Raw genomic sequence first — 19,989 nt, forward strand, 5'->3', positions numbered from 1 at the left:
ATGCCATGCAGATGTGCTAATGGACAAAGCGTTAGCCTAGAGATAGCAACGTTGTTCTTACAGGCTGCTGAAAATGGTGGTTGGTGGTTCAGTCTCTGTTGCTAACTGTTGCCTGCCTCAAGTGCTGTGCAACGAAAGCTAATGTTCATTGCTTGTGGTGGTGTGGGCAGACCTGAGGAGAAATGTTGCTGGCTGCAGGTATTGGAGCACTGCAGCCCCAGTCCTGGGCTGAGAGCACTGGAAGATATGCTACAGAGATCACAGAATCGTAGAATAGTTTGGCTAGGGAGGACCTTTAAAGGGATTTCCCCTGGACATCACTTTGTACCAAGTGGTGTGTCCTGGCCCTGGTGCTTTGTGCTGCCTTTGCTGGCAGGGATGTGAGGAGGGCTGTGCTGCTCCTGCTTGCTGCCACTTGGGGCCCATCAAGGTTTATTACATGTGCTCTTCACTTCAGCTGAAGTGGTGCTGCTTCAGGACACAAGCTGTGCTTCAGCTAATAAAAGCAGTTGGGCCTGAGACGGCTTGCTGCGGAGTTAAGATGAGGGCCTCCGCCTTCTTGGTATAACATACTTACAAACTGAAGCCACCATCTACAAAGCTGCCTGTGAGCCTTTATCTCACTCTTGTGCCAGTCCATGGTTGGATAGCAGAGGGGGTTGCATCTGGGCTCTGCCCCTGCTGCTCTTATTTGTGGAAACTGGGCAACTGCGTGTGGAAACAAGTCGGCAGAGGGTGCCTTGGCAGCAGCTCATCTGCTGGCAGCAACCTGAATCGCGCGTGTCAGTGCGAGGATGTTCAAAGGAGGTGTGCGGCTATGGAAACCTGCCTCTGCATGCCCAGGGAGCACGTGAGATCTTGTGAGCAGAGGTACTAATGCTTCTCTGCCTTGGGCCCCCTGTGATCTTTCTGCAAACAGCCCTGCGGGAAGAACCACTTCATTTTCTGGTCCGTGTTCCCTACACTCGCAAAACCTGGGGAAAAAAATGACAGCTCTCTTTTCTTGAGACTACATGTCAAATGCCTGGGGCTGTAATGAAATATAGATCTACCTGATGCTGGACATACTGCTTGGGTGTTTCCTTACGCACTTGAGGAAAGAGCCTGCCGTGTCTCCAGCTCACAGCAGCCCACTGCAGCTGGAGGAGAGCCACTCTCGAGCTTTGTTCACCTTGTTACCTGACACCTAAATAAAGATATGATGTTCATTAGGGTATAGCGAGGCTCCTGGGGAAATATGATCAAACACACAGGCCAGCTGGGGGCTTTAACCAAAGACATTTTTTTAGGAACTGGTTCTTGACTCTACTCGTTTTTGCTAGTGCTTTTCTCAGAGATGCCAAGAGCCCATCATTAATGTGATCTGGGGGGTCCTTGTTCAGCAGCTGCAGATGTCTGGCAGGTCTTCTTTTCAGGCCTGACCCAGTTAGAGCATAAACAGAGACAGAGCTGACCTGAAGAGGAAGGAGGAGTCAATGAGACCTAAGTTGACCAAAACCTCTTTTCACACTGCTGGGAGGGTTGCCAGGAGCAGGAGAGATGCTGTATTCAGAGAAGCTTGCCGTGCTCAGGCAGAGAATCGCTTTGCCACAGCTCCAAGTATAGTCTGAGCCCGGCTTGTGGCTGTGGTACAGTGATTTAATGAGTTGGCATGTGTCAGCCAGGCTGCAGTAGCCACCTGTGTATGCACTGCACTCGTGATGGATGTGTGCGAGGTGGTGAGGAACCCACCTCACTGCTCTGTCTTTGCAAGCCAAGCTAGTTCAACTGACTTTGAGTGTGTCACAGGCTGCAGGCAGTCACCTCCACTGAACTGCCAGGCTGCAGAGCTTGGAGCTGCTTGTCCTTCTCCAAAGTGAAGCTTCCAAGCTTTGCTGGAAGGAGATGTTTCTCCACATGCTGCCCATTTGCTGGCACAAGAGATCACTGAGGCCAACGACCATGTATGATTTACAAGAAGCATCAAATATTTGTTTAAATGGTGCTTCCAAGAGCTTTATCAGTAAACATGGAAACATGAGCCATGATGGAAATGGAAGAACCCAGATCTGAAATATTACAGCCTACCTTGTCTGCAGAGTTTGTGAGATGTTCTCATTAGACAGGTAGACCTTCATGGCCAACAGGAGGTCCTTAAGCACCTTTTCAAGAAGAAGCAGCCTTGGTCCTTGCCAGGAGGCTGGGGCTGGATGAACCCCATCCCCTGTGTGGCAGGTTTAGCCTGAAACCTCTTCACATAGCTCACCTCAGACCAAGACAGAACAAATGCTCCCAGCTCAGCTTCGAAGCCGATTTGATGACAATCTTTTAAAACAACCTCAACACCACATTGGTTGAAGGTTATTTTCTAAATTGTGCAACTCAATAAAAAGGATATGACCTACGAGGGCTTTGGAAAAAAAAAAAAACCCAACAAATGTTTAATTAGTTGGTGAGGAGTCATCCTTGGTAAATGCCTAGTAGCTGGCTCTATGTGGGTCTTCTGTCTGCCTTTGTGTGCGGGTACATATGGTCTCAGTGGATATGTATGGAGTGGAAGCAGTCCTGTTCAGTAGGTCCCCTGTGCTCAGGTTTGTGTTTGTGTACTGGGAGCATTAATGAGAACAGACTGCCTTTCTTTCCCTTCGTTCCCCAATCCCATCTGTTCAAACAAAAGGCTGAAAGGGAGAGAGAGCCGAGACCCTGCTGGTCAAGAGGGGATGGATAATAACACATATCCTTGGGCTACATTTCAGCACATGCAACCCTTTCAAGCTGTGCTAAAGCTTTTATTCAGGCAAGAGAAAGAACAACCAATATAAAGTAAGTTGGGTTTTTTTTTTTCCTTCTTTTTAAAAAAGCTGCATCAGGCCTGAAGGATGCTGCATTCTGTTCTATTCCTCTAATGTTTGATAAAGCTGGATTATATATACAAAAATAGTCTAAACCAGCACTGATTATATATTTGTGTGTGTACAGGCAGAGCACGGTATTGGGCTAGGGCGAGCAACATATGCAGGGAGGCCAGGGATGGCTTAGAAAGTCAATTTTCACTGTGTTTGCACATGGTAACAGTTCCAGATTCGTGTAATTAACTATACATCAAAAGGGTGTGAAGGAAGATATATTCCTGTCCACCTTGGGGATTTGATGGGTACTTTGCAATTCATGGTTAACCCCCCATTCACATATTTGTCATTATGGTCATGCCAAACAACTCATCTGAAGATCAAAACAGCTTTCTCGGGGGCTGTTACAGCCAGAGCAGCACGAGAGATGGCACCTCGGATCCCAGAGCGGGTACCGAGCTCTCGGCAGAGAGGGCTGCAGCCCTGGCTGGCAGTGCCAGTGCTCAGCCCTCTGCCAGCCATTCCAGGGACATCGTAATGGTTTACGGGAGAAAAATGGTCCCAAATGCCATTAGTTTAATGCTTCATAATGTCGTTGTGTCTGTTTTAAATGCAATCAGGGAGCTCGGGGGACACCCAGGACTAAAATAAAAAGAAGGAAAAGAGCTTTCAGAAATGTAATGATGGAAAGGGAGGTGGGGGGGGAATCTTTGGCAAGTGAAGAAATGAGATGCACTGATTCTTATCCATTGAGCAGGTAGCACATGAGTAATCAGTGTAGGGCTGTTAATGAGATAATTGCTGTGAGGACCGATTGCACCCAGGTTGCAATAAACACGGCAGATAGGATCAGTCTCAAGGAGAAGAAGAGAGAGATTTGCAAAACACAAGATCTGGTGCTGGCCAAGATTTTCAGAAACAGTAATTTCAAGGGAGATCTCTGGTGCTATGTTAGTGTCTGTGTTTTGTTTTCAGAAGTGGAGCACAACAGATTCCGCTGAACATGTCCATCATCTCCTACACATCCAGCGAGTTTAGCGATGTGCATGCAGGTGCCTAACTCTGGGGTGCCTGACTCCCACTGGCTCAAAGAGAGGGAGCCAGGGAAAAAAAAGAAACGGATCAAAAACAGTGAACAGGCTGAAGCTGGCCTGTTCACACCAATAGAAATGCAAATAAAACTATTTAATAAGCAATGAGTACAAGCAGTGCTTATGCTCATGTAAGCTTTAGAAATCTTTCTAAGTGTCTCATATCTCAGTCACACAGGTGGAGCTGTTTCCTTATGGATGAAATCCTTCCCTGGTTTGCATCTCCTATTCCAAGCGAGGCAGGTATGTGCTCCTTTCAAACAGGAGTTCTTTGGTTCCGGAGATCATCAGTTATTCTTCTCCAAGGCAGGATTAAACAAGGTGTGGGGATGGTAGGATGACCAGACAACACTGCTCCTTTGTGTCCTTTTCCTTTTGACTCCTAGCAATCAGGAGGAACATGCTTCTGTGCATTAGTGCCAGGGGCTAATCTAATGTAGAAAATTTGCATGAGTAGCACATCCGTCTCCTTTCTACACCTCTTCTCACAGGGGATCCATCTCACACATAGAGTGCACACTATGGCCGCTCCTCTGTCTGTCATGCGAAAGCAGAGCCCTCGAGCCTGGCCTAACAGCACACTATTGATATATTAGCAGGACGTGCTTCTGCTGAATTCATCCATCAAGCGACCGCAAGAGATGATTTCTAGGGATTAATGCGCTGGTGGGTGCATGCAGAGGTTGAAAGGGGAAGGGATCATGGTGGTAGCTGGTTTACTGAAAAGACAGGAAAATGAATAGGGCAGAAGTAGGGTCCTCAGCACTGCAGATAGGTATAGATCAATGAGTGGTTGCTTTCAGCCCTTCTATTTACTTTCTGCAACAGCTATTTGTAGAAAACAAGAAAATGCAGTTTTTGACAACGCTTTTTCCAAGGCTGGTTGCATTACAAGAAACTGTTCCCAATGCCTTACAATCCTGCTAAATGTAACCCTTGAGGTTGAGATCCGCTGTGGCGGATGTCTCTGGTGGTTTGGGTTGGGGGAGCTGAGTTTAATCTGAAGCAGTTCAAAAGCAGTTTCAGGAAAGGAGGCTAGAGAAAAAGAAACAGATGTATCTGGAGTTTAAAATTGACTTGCCGTGCCTTTCTTTGAGAAGATCTAAAGCTTCTGTGGAGCAGAGACTAGAAATTTGGCTTGAAAGGGCCTCCACTGCAGGGGATACAACTTCTGTCATATCTTTAAAAAACTGTCCCAATTTGGCCAGATTGTGAGCCTCCAAAGAAAACCAGTGTAAATCTCACTTGACAGTTTTGTCAGAGCGTAGCAGCCAAACTGCCTGTCCATCCTTGGCTTGCATGCCCACCGTGCGTGACCCATCCTTACAGAGCAAAGGCGTGTGCAGCCCTGAGCTGCGTTTTCCTTGCCATGTGCCTCACGGTGTGGGGATGCTTTGGTGCTGGCTACCACATGAGAGAGGGTGAAGCACAGATTTGGTGGAGGGAGTGAGGATACAGCTGAGAGGCGAACAGGGGAAGGTTTCTTTTGCATTTCCCTAAAGGCCAACATTGTATCTGGGTAGACTTAGAGCATCAGGAGTCACTGAGCAAGGAGAAAAGTCATTTAAGAAAATGTTGCTGTCACAGGTGAAATAGATAACATTCTGTCTTTAGTTCCTGATGTGAAACAAATAGACTAAAGGGAACATTTTTCACTGCAGACCACCAGGGACATTTTCTGTGATCCCCAAATATATTACCTGAACATGATGTACCAGCAGGTATCCAGCACACAGCTTTAGAAAAATAGAGTGCCCATTGGCATACGTTCAACCCTCTTTCTGGGAGGCATCCCTTCCTTTGAATGTCATTGAGTCAGTGTTTTACATCTTGCCTCGTTCCCAGGCAAATAGCAGCAAGGCTGGTGTTATAAAGGTACTTAGGTCTGCAAAGGTGATATTTGGATATGGAGAACAGATGAATAGCATGACTGGTGGCTTGGAACCACTGTGAAAAAAAACCCTGGGATTTCCAGATAAATAAGCAAAACTGTGTATTTCTTACGATGGGAATGGTGTGCCTGAAAGAGAAGGTAACACAGCTAGGTAGGCAAGAAAATTATGTTCGAAGGGATACATCAAGGGTACTCAGGAAGGGAAAAAATCAAAAAGAGCCAAAATTGTTTCGTGCTGTCATCAGAAAGGCAGTGGCATCAAGGAAGCTGATGAAGCTTGTCAAATATCTAGAGGTAAGTAACAGAAATAGTAGAGCTACCACGAGTGAAATAGTGAGATTATCATGAATGAAATATGAACAGAAATATGGGTCTATCTGAAACCACAAGGAGAAAAAGACAGAGCAAGTCTTGAAAGTCTGTATTGAGCATCAAGGGTATGACTGGCAGCAATCTTGCAAACTTGCAAACGTTGGGGAAGATGAGCCTGGACTTCAACAAGGTCCCAGCATTGATATCTCCTCAGCAGATATAGACTCTGATAAACAGCAAAATGGCAGCAAGGTTACAGCACACTGAATGTGCTGTTGATCTTCTTGCTGTCCCACAAGGAAGGCAGGCAAATGACCATGAGGTGACCAAAATGAGAAATCAGATCTGTCGGGTGCCAGCTATGCCTAAGGTTTATGGAGGCTGAAGTGAACAAGACTCTAAAGCAAAAACTCATAAATACTGCAGACTCTGAAAAGGACTCATTCCAAAACCAGCTGATTGTCATCAATCAAGAAGATTCCCTATGCATGGAAGCAATTTTTTCTGGATACAGTATATCTGACACCAGAATATCTGTACTCCCCAGTCTATTGGATTAGTTACCAATTCTTCAGTACTTACTGAAGAAGGGCACAGACCCAGATTTGGACAGATGCTGAGCACTGCTACAGCTCAGAGTGGTACAAACACACAACAGTGTGGGTTGTCACATGGTCAATAGGAAATTGAAGAACAAGAAAAATCCTGGCAGAAATGCTGGGAATCAGAGCCCCCAGGGACTCTAACACACAAAAAGCCAAGAAAAAAGAAATGCTATGTGATTCAGGGACCCAGGACTTATGCATCCTTATGGTAGGAAGCAACGTTGCAAATGGTGAGGTTAAGCCTACCACCACAGAAGACTGTTGTCAAATAGGCTTGTAGGATAGACGCATATAGTGAAGAAACAAGGACGGGGAGCTGCTGGAGAGAGTTCAGCACAGGGCCACAGAGATGATGGAGTGGAGCATCTCCCTTATGATGAAAGACTGAGGGAGCTGGGGCTCTTCAGCTTGGAGAAGAGGAGACTGAGGGGTGGCCTCATTAATATTTACAAATACATAAAGGGTGAGTGTCAGGAGGATGGAACCAGGCTGTTCTCAGTGATGGCAAATGACAGGACAAGGGGCAGTGGGTATAAACTGGAACACAAGAGGTTCCAAAGAAATACAAGGAAGAATTTCTTCACTGTGAGGATGATGAAGCACTGGAACAGGCTGCCCAGATGGGTTGTTGAGTCTTCTTCGCTGGGGATATTCAAAACCCACCTGGGCGAGTTCCTGTGTGACCTGCTCTAGGTGGTCCTGCTCTGGCAGGGGGTTGGACTAGATGATCTTTCAAGGTCCCTTCCTAGCCTTAAGATTCTGTGATTCTGTGAAATAAGGAGCACCTTCTCATAACACCAGTAAAAAAGAAAGCTGGAGTGAGGCAGTCATCTTTTTTGGAAGAGCCTCAGACAAAGACAGAATCGTGATGAGACAGTTGACGTAACATGATGACAACGAGAAGACTTACTGCTGCTTACCAGCTGTACTGTTGCTCTCTCTAAGGAAACATTAAGACACAATAGACTCATCATTGTTGGACCAACTAATCCAGAGACCTGCTGGGTATTTCTACTTTTTCTAGGTATTTATTCGAAGTTCTGTGCTGCAGAGACGTTAAGCAAGGATCCTGCTTTATGGTGAACCTTATCAGTAACTGGCTTTTGGGACAAGCAGTCAAGAACACCTGTGGTGCAGCATGTGTGGAGACTTACATCATACTATACCACCCACTCCAGGAGTGGATGACAGCGATCTCCTTGCTTCTAAGTACTTTTTGAAGGGTGCAACCTTTCACTCGCACTCAGTGATTAGAGGGAGTTTCTGCTCTCCTAACCCAGTGGCCAGCAATAAAGCAGAGGCTAACCCACAGCTCTGCATCATAACTGCCTGGGACGTTGAACTGCTTGGAAGCTGGCTTCTAGTTTGGAGGATGAGTGTAATACCACCTTAACAAGCCAGCTGACTACAGATGGGCAAATACAATCTTGCTCATCTCCCCTTCTCTGCTTCAGATGTCACTGACAGAAAGCGCAATTAGATCCCCATGCGACAACTCTCAAACAGTAAGGGTCAGTTCTTGTTTCTCCAGAGGCACGTGCCAGAGTGGACCAGTCACCTCACGGGACTGAGCAAGCACCTATGTTAACCAAGGGTTTATATATCTCTCATAGTGGGATGGAGCTAGGTGGGACTGGTCAGCTTCAGAGACAGGATGGGAATGGGCAGGATGTGAATTCTCTCACTGGGTGAGTCAGGTCCCTGTACTGCTGACAGCGTTAGCAGTCTAAACACGTAAAAGGTGGAAAAGGGAAGCATATGTTGTCTCCCAGGAGGCTGTGAGACACGGAGAAATACCAGACTGGCTGTGAGATTCTGAGATTCAGAGAAGTGGCTTTGCTGGTGTCAGTCAAGCCAGGAGCTGCAACTCTAAGAGAGACTCAAGGAGTCACCAAGTGAGAAGGTACCAATCTGGTATGGACACTTCTCTGGCTGTGACAATGGTACAACTTTCATTTGACAGGAACTCCTTTGCCATGGATGCTATTGTTTTGAATGCAATTATGTTTTACAAGGTTCTTCCAATCCACCTAATCATCTTTTGTCTTAATGTGCTTTTCCTTTCTACATTGTCACGTAAAATCCATTTCCTTTCCATTTACTTCAGATCTATCTGCATCCAGATTACTGCAACTCGGACGCACGGTAATTAAATACGGTTTGTCTGAGTAGAAAGGCAATGAATGCTATTACAGCTTGTTTATGCTGCCAAGCAATGCAGGTTTCTCTGTGCCATCCCACCAGTGTGGCTTAACCCTATCCTAGGGAGACTGTGCTTTAGTCCATATGCAAGCTTCACTGTGCATTTAGTCCTCGGGCAGTCTTCCGAGGTTGCTGATGAATGCCCCTGTGGCTTTCAAATTCTGAGACTTCGAAATATTCATCTCACTAGGATCTGCCTCAATAGCAGGTACTGTGTTGGCTCTCACCTTAACCTCTGTTTCTAACGGAAGCATTTGAGATGCTACTGACCTCATCTGCATTGTTAAAAGGGTTACAAGTGGGTTCCACCCTTTGGCTACAATGCAGCCTTGTGCTAGAATCCCTGTGCAACTGTTGGGACTTGACCCTGGCCTTGGCTTCTTGTAACACTACACACTTTGGGAGCTTGTAGATCTATACTGTGAATCCTGTTACATGTAGTACTTTCACCTTTCGGATGCTACTGACGAGCAAGTTGTTTGGTAGCAAAAGCCCTGGCTGTCTTGAAATGATACAGAGGAGGTATTATGAGTGTCTGTAGGTCAAGCACGCACAGTAAACCCACCATTGAGAGATGCTTTAAGAGTGATTCAAGAAAAGGTCAAGTGAGGTAAATTCACCTTCACAGAGTAAGGTTCAAACATTGGATACTGTTAGAGAGTGAATGGAGTAGGGAAGTCTTGAAGTGATTTGCTTTGTACGTTATCTGAAGGCACTTCACAGGTCAAGAAATCTGGTGGTTCTCAATAAATCCTTTGGTAGTGACGAGCTTTGTGTAGGGAGCCCCAAACTGGTAAAATCAGGGGAGCTTCTCTGCAGATTTTTTAAGAGACTTTCTTTGAGAGCTGTACTTTCTCTGACACAGGCTGAACTAGAGAGTGTAGACTTTGAAACAGTCATGTGACTATGTACAGGAAAGTGATTTTTGCCTTTGAAGATAATTTCTGAGTCTTGAATCCCTTTTTATGTCCTGTTTCCTCATCAACAAATCGAGGATGAGTGTCCTCAAACCACTTTTGGAGACTCCACACCTCGCTGAGCAGCAAGACTTGACTGATATTGGAGATGGTCTGTGGCCACAAAATTTAGGCTGGTCTGTTTATGCTGGGACTGAATAACTAAATACGATATCTGAGACTGCTTGTCCATCAGAGATGCCTTTGAATACCTAAGAAGCCCTAATGGGATGACCTTAGAAGATGACCGACCTTTCCCCCCATAGCTCATGTACTCCCCTTGTTCTCACTCCTCTTTATGTCACCATTTTAATCTCCCCCTCATTTACTTCTTCCTTGTTTCTTTCTCCTTTCTGCAGCTTGAATCTAAAGTATGTGAAATCGCAATAGGTTTTGATAAGCAGGATGTCTGAATCAAAGCTGTCAAGTCTCTCATCAGTCCTTTCTTCTTTTAAGCACTTTTCTAGATTGATTTTATTTAAGATCTCCCAAGCTTAAGTTTGCTTGGGGCAATTCAAATAACGTAAGAACTTGCGAGCTCGACTACTAGTGCCTACCTGTTCAAAAGGTAGTCCTGCCCCAGTAAGGACTGAAAAAAACATCAGGACGTGAGGATTAGGACCAAATTCAAGGCAGGATCCCATCTTGCGTTTGACCACTCTACAGTGCTATGACTAGCTTCCGGATCCTTCTTAGAATTGTTTCTCTGGTAGCAATTACAACTCTATTGACGTCATGTAACTTTACCTTTATGTGTCTGAGATTAAACTCCAACCCTTTAAGCTTTCAGGAAAAATGCATTTGTTTTTCTTATTGCCCAAGGGAACAAGTCCTCCTCCCTCCCTATCTAAAAGGGCATGGTTATCTTGTCACATTGGCCCACTCACCGTACAGGTGAGTGAGGACTCACCGTGAGGGGACTCACCGTACAGAGAGCTTTAGTGTTCAGGTCCAAAGAGACTGAGGCTTGAAAGAAGTTGGCTTCTGTCAAAGGTCCTTTTCCTTCAGATCTCAAAGATGTATGAAAAGGCAGCTGCACTGGGCCAGACTGAACATCCATTTAGCTCAGCATCCCTTTTCAAATGAGGGCCAAAACCAGATGCATGGGGACTAAAACCAGATGCCTCCATGGGATACCTCCTGCTGGCCTTCAACCATTTTGGTTTGAGAGAACCTGAGTTGGCAGCAATTTCTTTAAAAGTCCTCTACAGATTTGTCTTCTGTGAGCTTCTTCTGCCCTTAAACTTGTATAATACTTTTGCTTTCAGAGCGTCCCGAGGAAGGAGCTCCACAGCTTTACTGCATAGGGTGTGATGAGACAGCTCCTTTTGTTTGTTTTGAAGCTGGCACATGACAATTTCATTTCCTGCTATCAAATTGCACTGGGAGAGAGAGGGAGCAAATGATCCCTTTCCACCATCCTCAACTGGGACACAATGGCTTTCTGTAAAATCACTCCTGACTCAGTTCTTTTCACTTAGTCATTTCTTATACCGAAGCTACTCCGTGCTTCAGGTTATCCTTGCTGCCGTTCTTATATGCTTTTGGACTTTATTGTATTCTTACTGAAAGACTGGAAGACCAGAGCTGCATGTGGTATTCAGGATACAGACTTTACTATGCAATGGCATAACGATGCTCTGTGTCTTGTTCCCTACTTGTTCTGTTCTCTCTACAATGACAGTAATATCTAATGTTTCATTTTCTTTTGCCATGCCACCAAGAACCAAACTGATGTTATCATGAAACAATATATCATAACTACAACATCTTGCTTCTATGGTTGGCTCAGGACCTATCAGTTATATGTGAAGCTAGAAATGTTCTTCCCTGCATGCATCACCTTATCACTTTATTTAAATTGAATTTCTTGTGCTGCTTTATCAGTCTTGCACAGTCCTTCTGCAATTTTTCATGGTCAGTCCTTGTCTTTATTATCTGAAATAACAGAAGTCCAATGCAGGTGTGGGACTCTATCCTATCAGGGGTCATTTCTGGAAAAGTCTTGAAACTTGTCTTAAACCTTGTAATCGAATAAACGGGCAGAAGAGCCTTCATGTTGGGAATATTGAGTCTGAGACGTGGGAAAGAGTTGTCTTTGAATGTTGTGGCTGCATGCAGTCAAATTCTGCTCTCTCCTGCTCTGCTCTGCATTTCTTTCTTTGTGTTTATCTTGTCTGCAAGCCCGTGCTGAGCTCTAGCCATAGGATTTGCAAATCTTTCTGCCACCTCCATGCACAGAATAGTTTTGAGCAAGGAAAAAGACATAGGATTTCTTTGGAGGATAGACGTTATATCATAAACTCCTTGATTTTTGGTCCTTGAAAAAAATGTTACTATGCCTGTCTGTCCCTCTGGCCATGATTAAAGTTGTGGTGATCTCTCCTCAAGATCTTGAAAGTCTAATTTATTACTCTTTCCAGTTCCTTCCCTGCCTGGTGTCTGTCTGTTCCTCAACTGAACTCACTTCTAAACGCCCTGAGCGAGCTGCTACTTACAGCTTGAGGGAACATCTTCTCCCCATCCACCCATACTAACAGCTCGACCCAGCCACTCATACCCTTCTCCTTTCTCACACTTTATGCTGCCATATTTTCCCATGTTTGCTGCCTGCCTTTTCATGTGCTTTTTTTTCCCTCATTGCTCCATCTGCACATGACCCAGGTTCACATGTACACTTCACCCCTCTCACACAAAATCCTTCATGTTTTGCTTCGTCTCTGATTGATGTGGCCTCTCCACCTGTGTGACCTGGCTTCTTCTGCCTTTCTCTCCCTGTGCTGCTCTTGCTTTGATATAAGCGCTTCTAACAGCATCTTTTTTTATCTCTTCTCCCAAGTCTCCTCTGAATTCTCCCCAGAGCAGCTTTTTCTTCTCTGATCGTATTTCAGTGAGGAACAGCAGCACAACTGTCACTTGTTGCTTTCCAAGTGACTCTGTGCCCAGCCACTTTGAGAACTACCATTGCACACACAAATGTTTGTGAGTGTGGGTGTGTGTGGGAAAGGTTGGGAGGGAAAAGCACCAAAAACAAGGACGATTTTGTATTGAATGGCTAAGAATGCCTGAAGCAACCAGGGCATGTGAGAAGTGTGTAATTTCTGCAACGTCACCTATTCTCTCAAACTGGTTGTGTAAAAGTCTACACAGGTATGAGAGGAAGCGAGAGAAGAGCCCTGTCAGACTGCCCCAGAGCTGGTGCACCAAGCAGCTCCTGCAGGAGCAAGAACCTGCTGCACTGCAGAACCTGGACTGACAGTGGTGGTGGTGGTGGAGGAGCAGGACCTCTGTGCAGTTGTGCAACTCTTGGGGACCTTCAGAGGGCAGAGTGGCTGTGGGGAGGCCAGGAGGAGTGGCTGGAAGGAGGGGAGGCAGGAGAAGAAACAAGGATCTGGTTGCTGAGCTGAGCTACAGGGAGCTGTTGGATGGAGAGCAGTGGTGGGCAGAGGAGCTTACACTGGAGGGACAGAGGAGGGGGCATCAAAGCTCATGGCAGGGAGCTGAGAAAAGAGGGTTGTTAGCTGGCCCAACTTTGTGCCTGCACTCCTGTGCCTGAAAGTGGTCGGGCTCTGAGCTCGCTTTCGTTTTAAGCCTGAGTTATTCCAGCCTGGTGACTCAGTTTCTTTCTCTGCCCCTGACATTTCTCTTTCAGATGGCTACTGCCTGGTTTTGGGTGGGGCTGTGGGCTGGGGTGACTCATGTTTTCGAGCTCTTATCGGCACCGGTATGATGTTCTGCTTTTCTTTTCTGCCACACGGCATCCCGCTCCCCTCCCCTTCTTCCCCTCCCTCCCTCCCTCCCTCCGCCGGCTCCCAGAGGAGGCGACAGACGGTCCTGTAATTTGGTTCCATTCGCTCGACTGGAGCAACACCTGCCCCCCTCTCTGGGGACGGGAGGGTCTCATCCCAAACCGTGCGAGGAGCCAAAGACGAATCTGAAGCCCACATGCAAATAGAGCCCAGGATAAAACAACACGGCCATTCTGGGCAGAAAAGGCAAAATCCATCACCAGGGGAAGAGGCAGTGAAAAAACAAAATTGCCTCTGAAGAAAGAAATAAGAAGTACCAGGAGATTGCCTTTTCCTTTTGGGTCACTTACTATTGTGGTTATTGATCTGTCCCACCCTGGAGAATAAACTGAGAGTACTGAAAAAAATAATGGCTGATATTAGAACACATTTATTCACCCTAAAAGGACTGGGTTAATTGGGTTACAGGATGGCTAGATGGATAGATATATGAATAGATAGATAGAATGTCGCTGGTATTTCTTCATGGCTATATAATGGAAGAGATCCATTTCTTTGTTGAATTTCATATACAGCATCCTCTTCAGCTCCCCCCCACTCCCCCCATCTCTCTTACACACACACTCTTTGCTATAAATGCAACAAAGACGTCAAATCATATCCAAGACCCTCAGAATTTCTCAACTGTAAGTATCAGTGGTAATATCCTACCTGACTCACCCACTTTTTAATGCAAGCAATAAGGCACTGCTCTGTGGCCAGTGAGTAGTGTGATTCTGTGCATGTTGCTTCTGAGTGATGATCTGTGTCTAGAAATCTTTCCTTTTGTATACCCATATCTAACAGCAGTATAAGTCTATATTTTGGAGTATTTTGTGCTTTAAATCCTTTCATCTCTCAGGAAAGTATATGATACTCATAGAAGCACTAGTAGAAACAGTTCCCTCATAGCTGTCCAGTCCCATGGAAATTACTAGGTTTATCTGTAGGACTTACTTTTGCCGTGCTGTCTGCACTTGTGCTGTTTCAGGGTCAGGATCTGTTTCCAGGGCTCAGATGAATCCTTTAGATGCCCTGTTTCCTAATGATGCCAATGGGAGTCTGTGTTGCACTCCATGTCCATATATGCCCATGTGTCCATATGTCCATAAGACCTGCAAATGTGTCTTAATAGCTGTTATCACATTAAGGGTGCACTGGCTATGCCTTGTACTGGGAGATTCTAGATCTATCCATTGGAAGCATTTCCCTTTTCTAAATGCTGGAAGTTTGTTTCCATGCAATGTTTTGTGCATTGGATAGAGTCAGGCATAAAACATCTCTTTTAGCTTCAGCTAAAAGGTAGTACTTTGCCATCTCTGTCTTTTGAGTGTATTTTCTGTCACGGTTCCTAGGATGAGCTCCTGTTTAATTGTGAAAGAAAAGCATTGGAATGTAGCTTTAATCTTAGCTTTAGTCCTGAAAAAAAAAAACTCCGGGAAATATTAACTCTGTGTTTCTTCCCTGCCAGTTATTGTGTTGGCCATGCATGAGAGAAACTTCCATTGAGCAGTCCCACTCCATTCCTCCTATGCTGTTGTCATTCAAGGTTGTTCATTCTTGCGTTGCTGAGGGAGCATAGATGTCGGCAAAGTAGCTTTGGTTATGTAATTAGACTTTATTGCTACTTACTGCTGACTTGGGATGAGATGAAGTTGAAGTTGTTTACCTGTTGTTCATAAATCCAGACTTTTGAGCCCTTAGCCATTGAAACCTTTATATTGCATGCTCCTTGTAGCTTGTACATACTGCTCACATCTTTCTCAAGAGAAAAAATAAAAAAAGGAAGGGGATGAAAGAGCAAAACCTATGTTTTGTTTTCATAGTTATCAACTGGTAGATGAGAATGAGTTTCCTTCTTGGTGCCAGGGGAAAAAATGGAAATGATTGTGATGATGCTATGGTGGTGAGAGCATGCAAACAAGGTAGTGAGTGGATGAAAATGAGATAGGGTTTGTAGGGAGAAGCAATTTCTTCCATCAGATAAACCTTTGGAAGAAATGAACATAACTTCAGAAAAAGTGCCCTGACCCTTCTGAAGGCTAAACTTGAGGCTTGATCCTGTGGATTCCATCAAAAACAAAGCCCTTCCTGCCCTCTCTCTGGGTGCAAGCAGGCTGTCTGATGTCTCAGAGGCCGATGGGAATGGGATGACCAGAGGATACCCTTAGTTACAAACTCGAGTTGTTTCCACACATCTCCACACCATGCTCTCCTATGCTCACAACATAGGGAGCTCACTGGCTCGTTGTTTGGGCACAGAATCCCATGGCTGGGAATCCTGGGCTAGTAACTACTGCTTGGTGCACAGCATCTTCACCGCATGAACCTAGCTTGCTCACAGTCTTTTAGCTTATGACTTGATATGTTTGTAAACCACAGAGGGGGGAGTGTGGCTGGAGGGGGGTGATGTCTTCACACCTCCTCATCCCACAGCCTGTGTGCTTGAGTCAACTGCCAGTGACTGCAGCCACTGTATTTCAAAGCAAGGTAATACAGAGCACTCCCATCCCTAAAATACGCATTTACACGCTCAAGAAGGAGATAATATGTTGTGTATTAACTAAGCCCTCCCAAATGTTGACAGCACAAAGGCATCCTGGACAGCAGGATTTATAACATCACTCAAGCAATTGGCATCAAACTTGACCCACTATCCAGGTGTTGTCAAAAGCCAAGAAACAAGCCTGTCCCAAAGAAAACCAGCCCCAAAGTTGGTAGAGTACTTTCAGCCCCAAAAGGTGCAGGATTTGAAAACTGTGCATCGAACCACGCTTGAGACACAGGAAGCATGCATTGGTGGAAAGTGGAATTGACAGCATCTCTGAACAAGTTTTCTGCACGAAGCTTTTCAGCTGGTCAAGCCTCCACTTAATGACAGCACTGTGCAAAGTGTCAGCCATAAAAATGGAGGAGGGATGGGGACTGATAACACTGTTTTATGTCTCCAGCAAGTAACAGTAGCTCAGGCAGCCACACCAGATAATGTCAATATTCGAATTATAGGTAAAATTAACCCCTTGTGGTAGAAAAGAAAGGATTTAGTGAGATGGCACAGAGGTCTGTTGTTACTCGGTAACGTGTCTGTTATTGAGTCTGTAGCTGTGCCATGTTTCAAGCGATAGGCTTTGACAGTGAAGCTTTGTATAAAGGAGTATGGTTGAGGTTTTCAAAAACAGGGAAAGCGCCCAAGGTTTTTACTTGGTTTCAGTAGAATTGGCCCTGGCCAGAGAGGGATCAAAACTGAAAGAAAACGCCGTGGCCTCAGGCAGGACTAAATGCATATATTTTGGTGGCAAAGTTGGACATGTGGAAGAGCGATGTGTCAAAACATGTGCTTCCAAGCACTGGATTTGGTTTTACAGCCCCAGCTTTGAAAGCTGTGAGCCCATGCCAGTTGTGATGTGACAGGGAGAAAGCAACAGTAAGGGTCTCATGCCCCCTCTGCGTTTAGGCAGTGAAGGCAGCTGAAAGCAGCTGGAGTGGGGGAGCTGCAGGGGAGGGTTTGCAGGCTGAGTCTCCCTAGGAAGAGGCAGGTAACCTGTTGAAGCTTTCCCATGCACAACTTGAGAAGCCTTTGCAATCCTCATTCATAAGGGGCATCGAGTCTGTGTCTTGCAGAAAGACCAACAGGGAAAAAATAATTAGGAAAAAACAGCTTTTATTCGATACTTTTATTTATATGCAAAACAGCTCACCATCCATGAGAGATATGAAAAACGCATCAGATAGAAACCAGATTTATCTATTTTCACTACAAAATATTGCATTATATAAAGCAACAGAGACACACAAAAAAACCCTGAAAAAGACTAAAATCTTTGGATAGCAGATGTGGTTTTTTCTCTCTTTTTTTTTTCCCTTTCTATTTTTTCTCTTTCATCCTTGTTTTAAGAGATTCACAGCAAAGAACATGAAACATTTTCAGGTTATAGAATACTCTTTTTTTTGGTTGTCACAAAGGAAAGCAGTCCTGGATTTACTTTTCTTTTCTTTTTTTTTTTCCTTTTTCTTTATCTTTTTCTTTTTTTTTAGGAAAAATGTCCTTTCCTAAAAATATACCACACACATACACACCCACGCTCACTCACACACACACACACACACACACACATGCATGTAAACACACACGCACATATACACCCACAAAGAAACTACTTCCCTTAGAAACGATTTGCAAAGAACTTTTCAGACGAAACTATAGATCAGAAGAACAACAAGTTGGTTTCTTTTTAAAAGCAAAAAAACCTCTCCTAGTTAAGTGCTAGTGGTTGTCCATCCCACACAAGGAAAGAAAGAAAGAAAGAAAAGAGGTCAGGAACAAATGCCTTGATATATATAAAATATACTTATAAACAGGGAGGTGTAGGAGGTTTGTCATACACAAGTGCAATATACTTGGAGGGGAAAAATAAATTATTTGTAAAAAAAAAAGGGGGAGAGGGGGAAAGAACACTGTATTGATCCCAACAAACACTCATAAAGTCAAACGTAATAGTTCACAGCAGAAAGTGTAAACACCCGACTATAGAAACCAATTGGCACAAAGTATCCAAAGTAAAATCGCCACCACTCTGAAAAATAAATAAATCTTGAAAAAAATAAATTGTCGACTCCTTCTACCATAAATAAAAAATAGTTATTTTTAACTGCACCCATGGGTCACACGTTTAAGGTCACAAGTAGATGTTTTTGGATATATATAAAGGGGCACTTGACAGCCTGAAGAAACAATCCGGTTTTACACTTCTCTTCGAAAAACGGCCTCTCCTCCGGCCGCACCGCGACCGTGCCAGGGGGAAGCCCCGAGAAGACAGGGCAGGCGGCGGCGGGGCGGATGGTAGCGGGTGGGGACACCTCGGGGAAGGCGCTGCCCGCCGCTGCCCGCCCCGGGGCGGCGGGGACGAGGGGGTCCCGGCGGCAGCGGGAGAGGGAGGTGGTCCCCGGGGGTCCGTTGGGGCGGTCGGGCGCTACACGTCCAGGACGTGGTTGAGATAGGAGATGTAGCAGATGGCGAGGCGGAGGATCTCGATCTTGGAGAGCTTCTTGTCGGGGGGTAGGGTGGGCAGCAGTTTGCGCAGCTCGGCGAAGGCCAGGTTGAAGGCCTCCACGCGGATCCGCTCACGCGTGGCGTGGGCAGAGCGGTACTTGGCCGTGGCGCGTCTCCGCCGCCGTTTCTCCTCCCTGCTGAGCGGCGGCGGGTGCAGCCCGGGCCGGCTCCCGCCTCGTCCCTCGCCGCCGCCGCCGCAGCCGCCGCCGCCGCCGCCCCGGCCCTCCCCACCGCCGCCGCCGCCGCCCTCAGCGGGCTCCGGGTCGGAGATGCAGCAGCTGAGGGGCTGGGCGTCCCCGCCGCCCAGGGACTCCGGGTCGGAGGGGGCCGAGGAGGGATGGTCGGAGTCGGCAGCTTGATCCGGGCTAAGCATCATCTTGGAGGGGGCGGAGGAGCCTTCCCGGGACAGAAAAGCAGAGAGAGCGGGTCAGCGCCTCAGCCCCCGCACCGGGAAAGAGGGTGAGGAAAGGGCAAGGCAACGGGCAGGGAGATGGGCAGGGAGAGGGGCTGTGTCGGTCCCCGCGCTCTGCCCCAGGCGCCGGTGCCTGCCGCAGCCCCACTCCCCTCCTCGCGGCCGGGCGCCGGGTCGAGGAGCACTAATGAGAGCGATAGCGGGGGTAAATGATGCTCTGGCATTTACCATCCCATTCCTTCCGTTTAACGGCAGCTTCAACAGAATATACCTCCTCCCATTACTCCCCGTCCTCGCTTGGCTGTAGGAACAGGCCCGGAAAGCAATAAAAGAAGATTTTCTGTTGTTATGGGTTTTTTTTTTTCCCACCAACAAGCCAAGATCCAGTGGCTCGATATTAGGTCGATTAAGTATTTTTTTCCCCCTCCGATTTTTATATCGTGTTTCCTTCCCTGCCAATCTCATTTTAACCGTTTGTCTTTCGGCGTGATCCGGGCTACAGATATGATGCTTTTAGATGTACAGCTCAAGGCTCCCCAAAGGCAACAAGGCCAGAGAGGAAATTTGTATCTCAATCAAAACTACGGGATCTGATGCATCTGTTGGTCTCTCCTCTCACTCTTTTCTCTGCGCTCCTTCTTTTTTATCTCTCTTTTCTTCCCGCCCCTCCTCTTCTTTCTTTCCTGCTGCTAATTGTGAGCGTAGCCATTTGCCAGAGATCAAATGGGGGTGCTCGCAGAGTTTCCCTGTTTTGTTAAGCGTGGGACTCAAAAAAGAAAAGAAAAAAGAAACCCCTGAAACAGCGGCCGAACTTTCCCCTTCCTTTAAATTTTCCCTCCTCTACCCTTCCC

General features: G+C 46.1%; 1 protein-coding gene across 1 annotated transcript; it reads right to left on the reverse strand.

Annotated features, from left to right (window-relative positions):
• Positions 1-18,646: 18,646 nt before the first annotated feature.
• NHLH2 (nescient helix-loop-helix 2) lies at positions 18,647-19,102 on the reverse strand. Its single transcript, XM_061988730.1, has one exon. It carries the CDS (start codon positions 19,100-19,102, stop codon positions 18,647-18,649), a length of 456 nt encoding a protein of 151 aa, XP_061844714.1.
• Between the last annotated feature and the right edge of the window lie 887 nt (positions 19,103-19,989).

The sequence above is a fragment of the Colius striatus genome, chromosome 1 (genome assembly GCF_028858725.1).
Source record: "Colius striatus isolate bColStr4 chromosome 1, bColStr4.1.hap1, whole genome shotgun sequence".
In the NCBI taxonomy this organism is placed as follows: domain Eukaryota; kingdom Metazoa; phylum Chordata; class Aves; order Coliiformes; family Coliidae; genus Colius; species Colius striatus.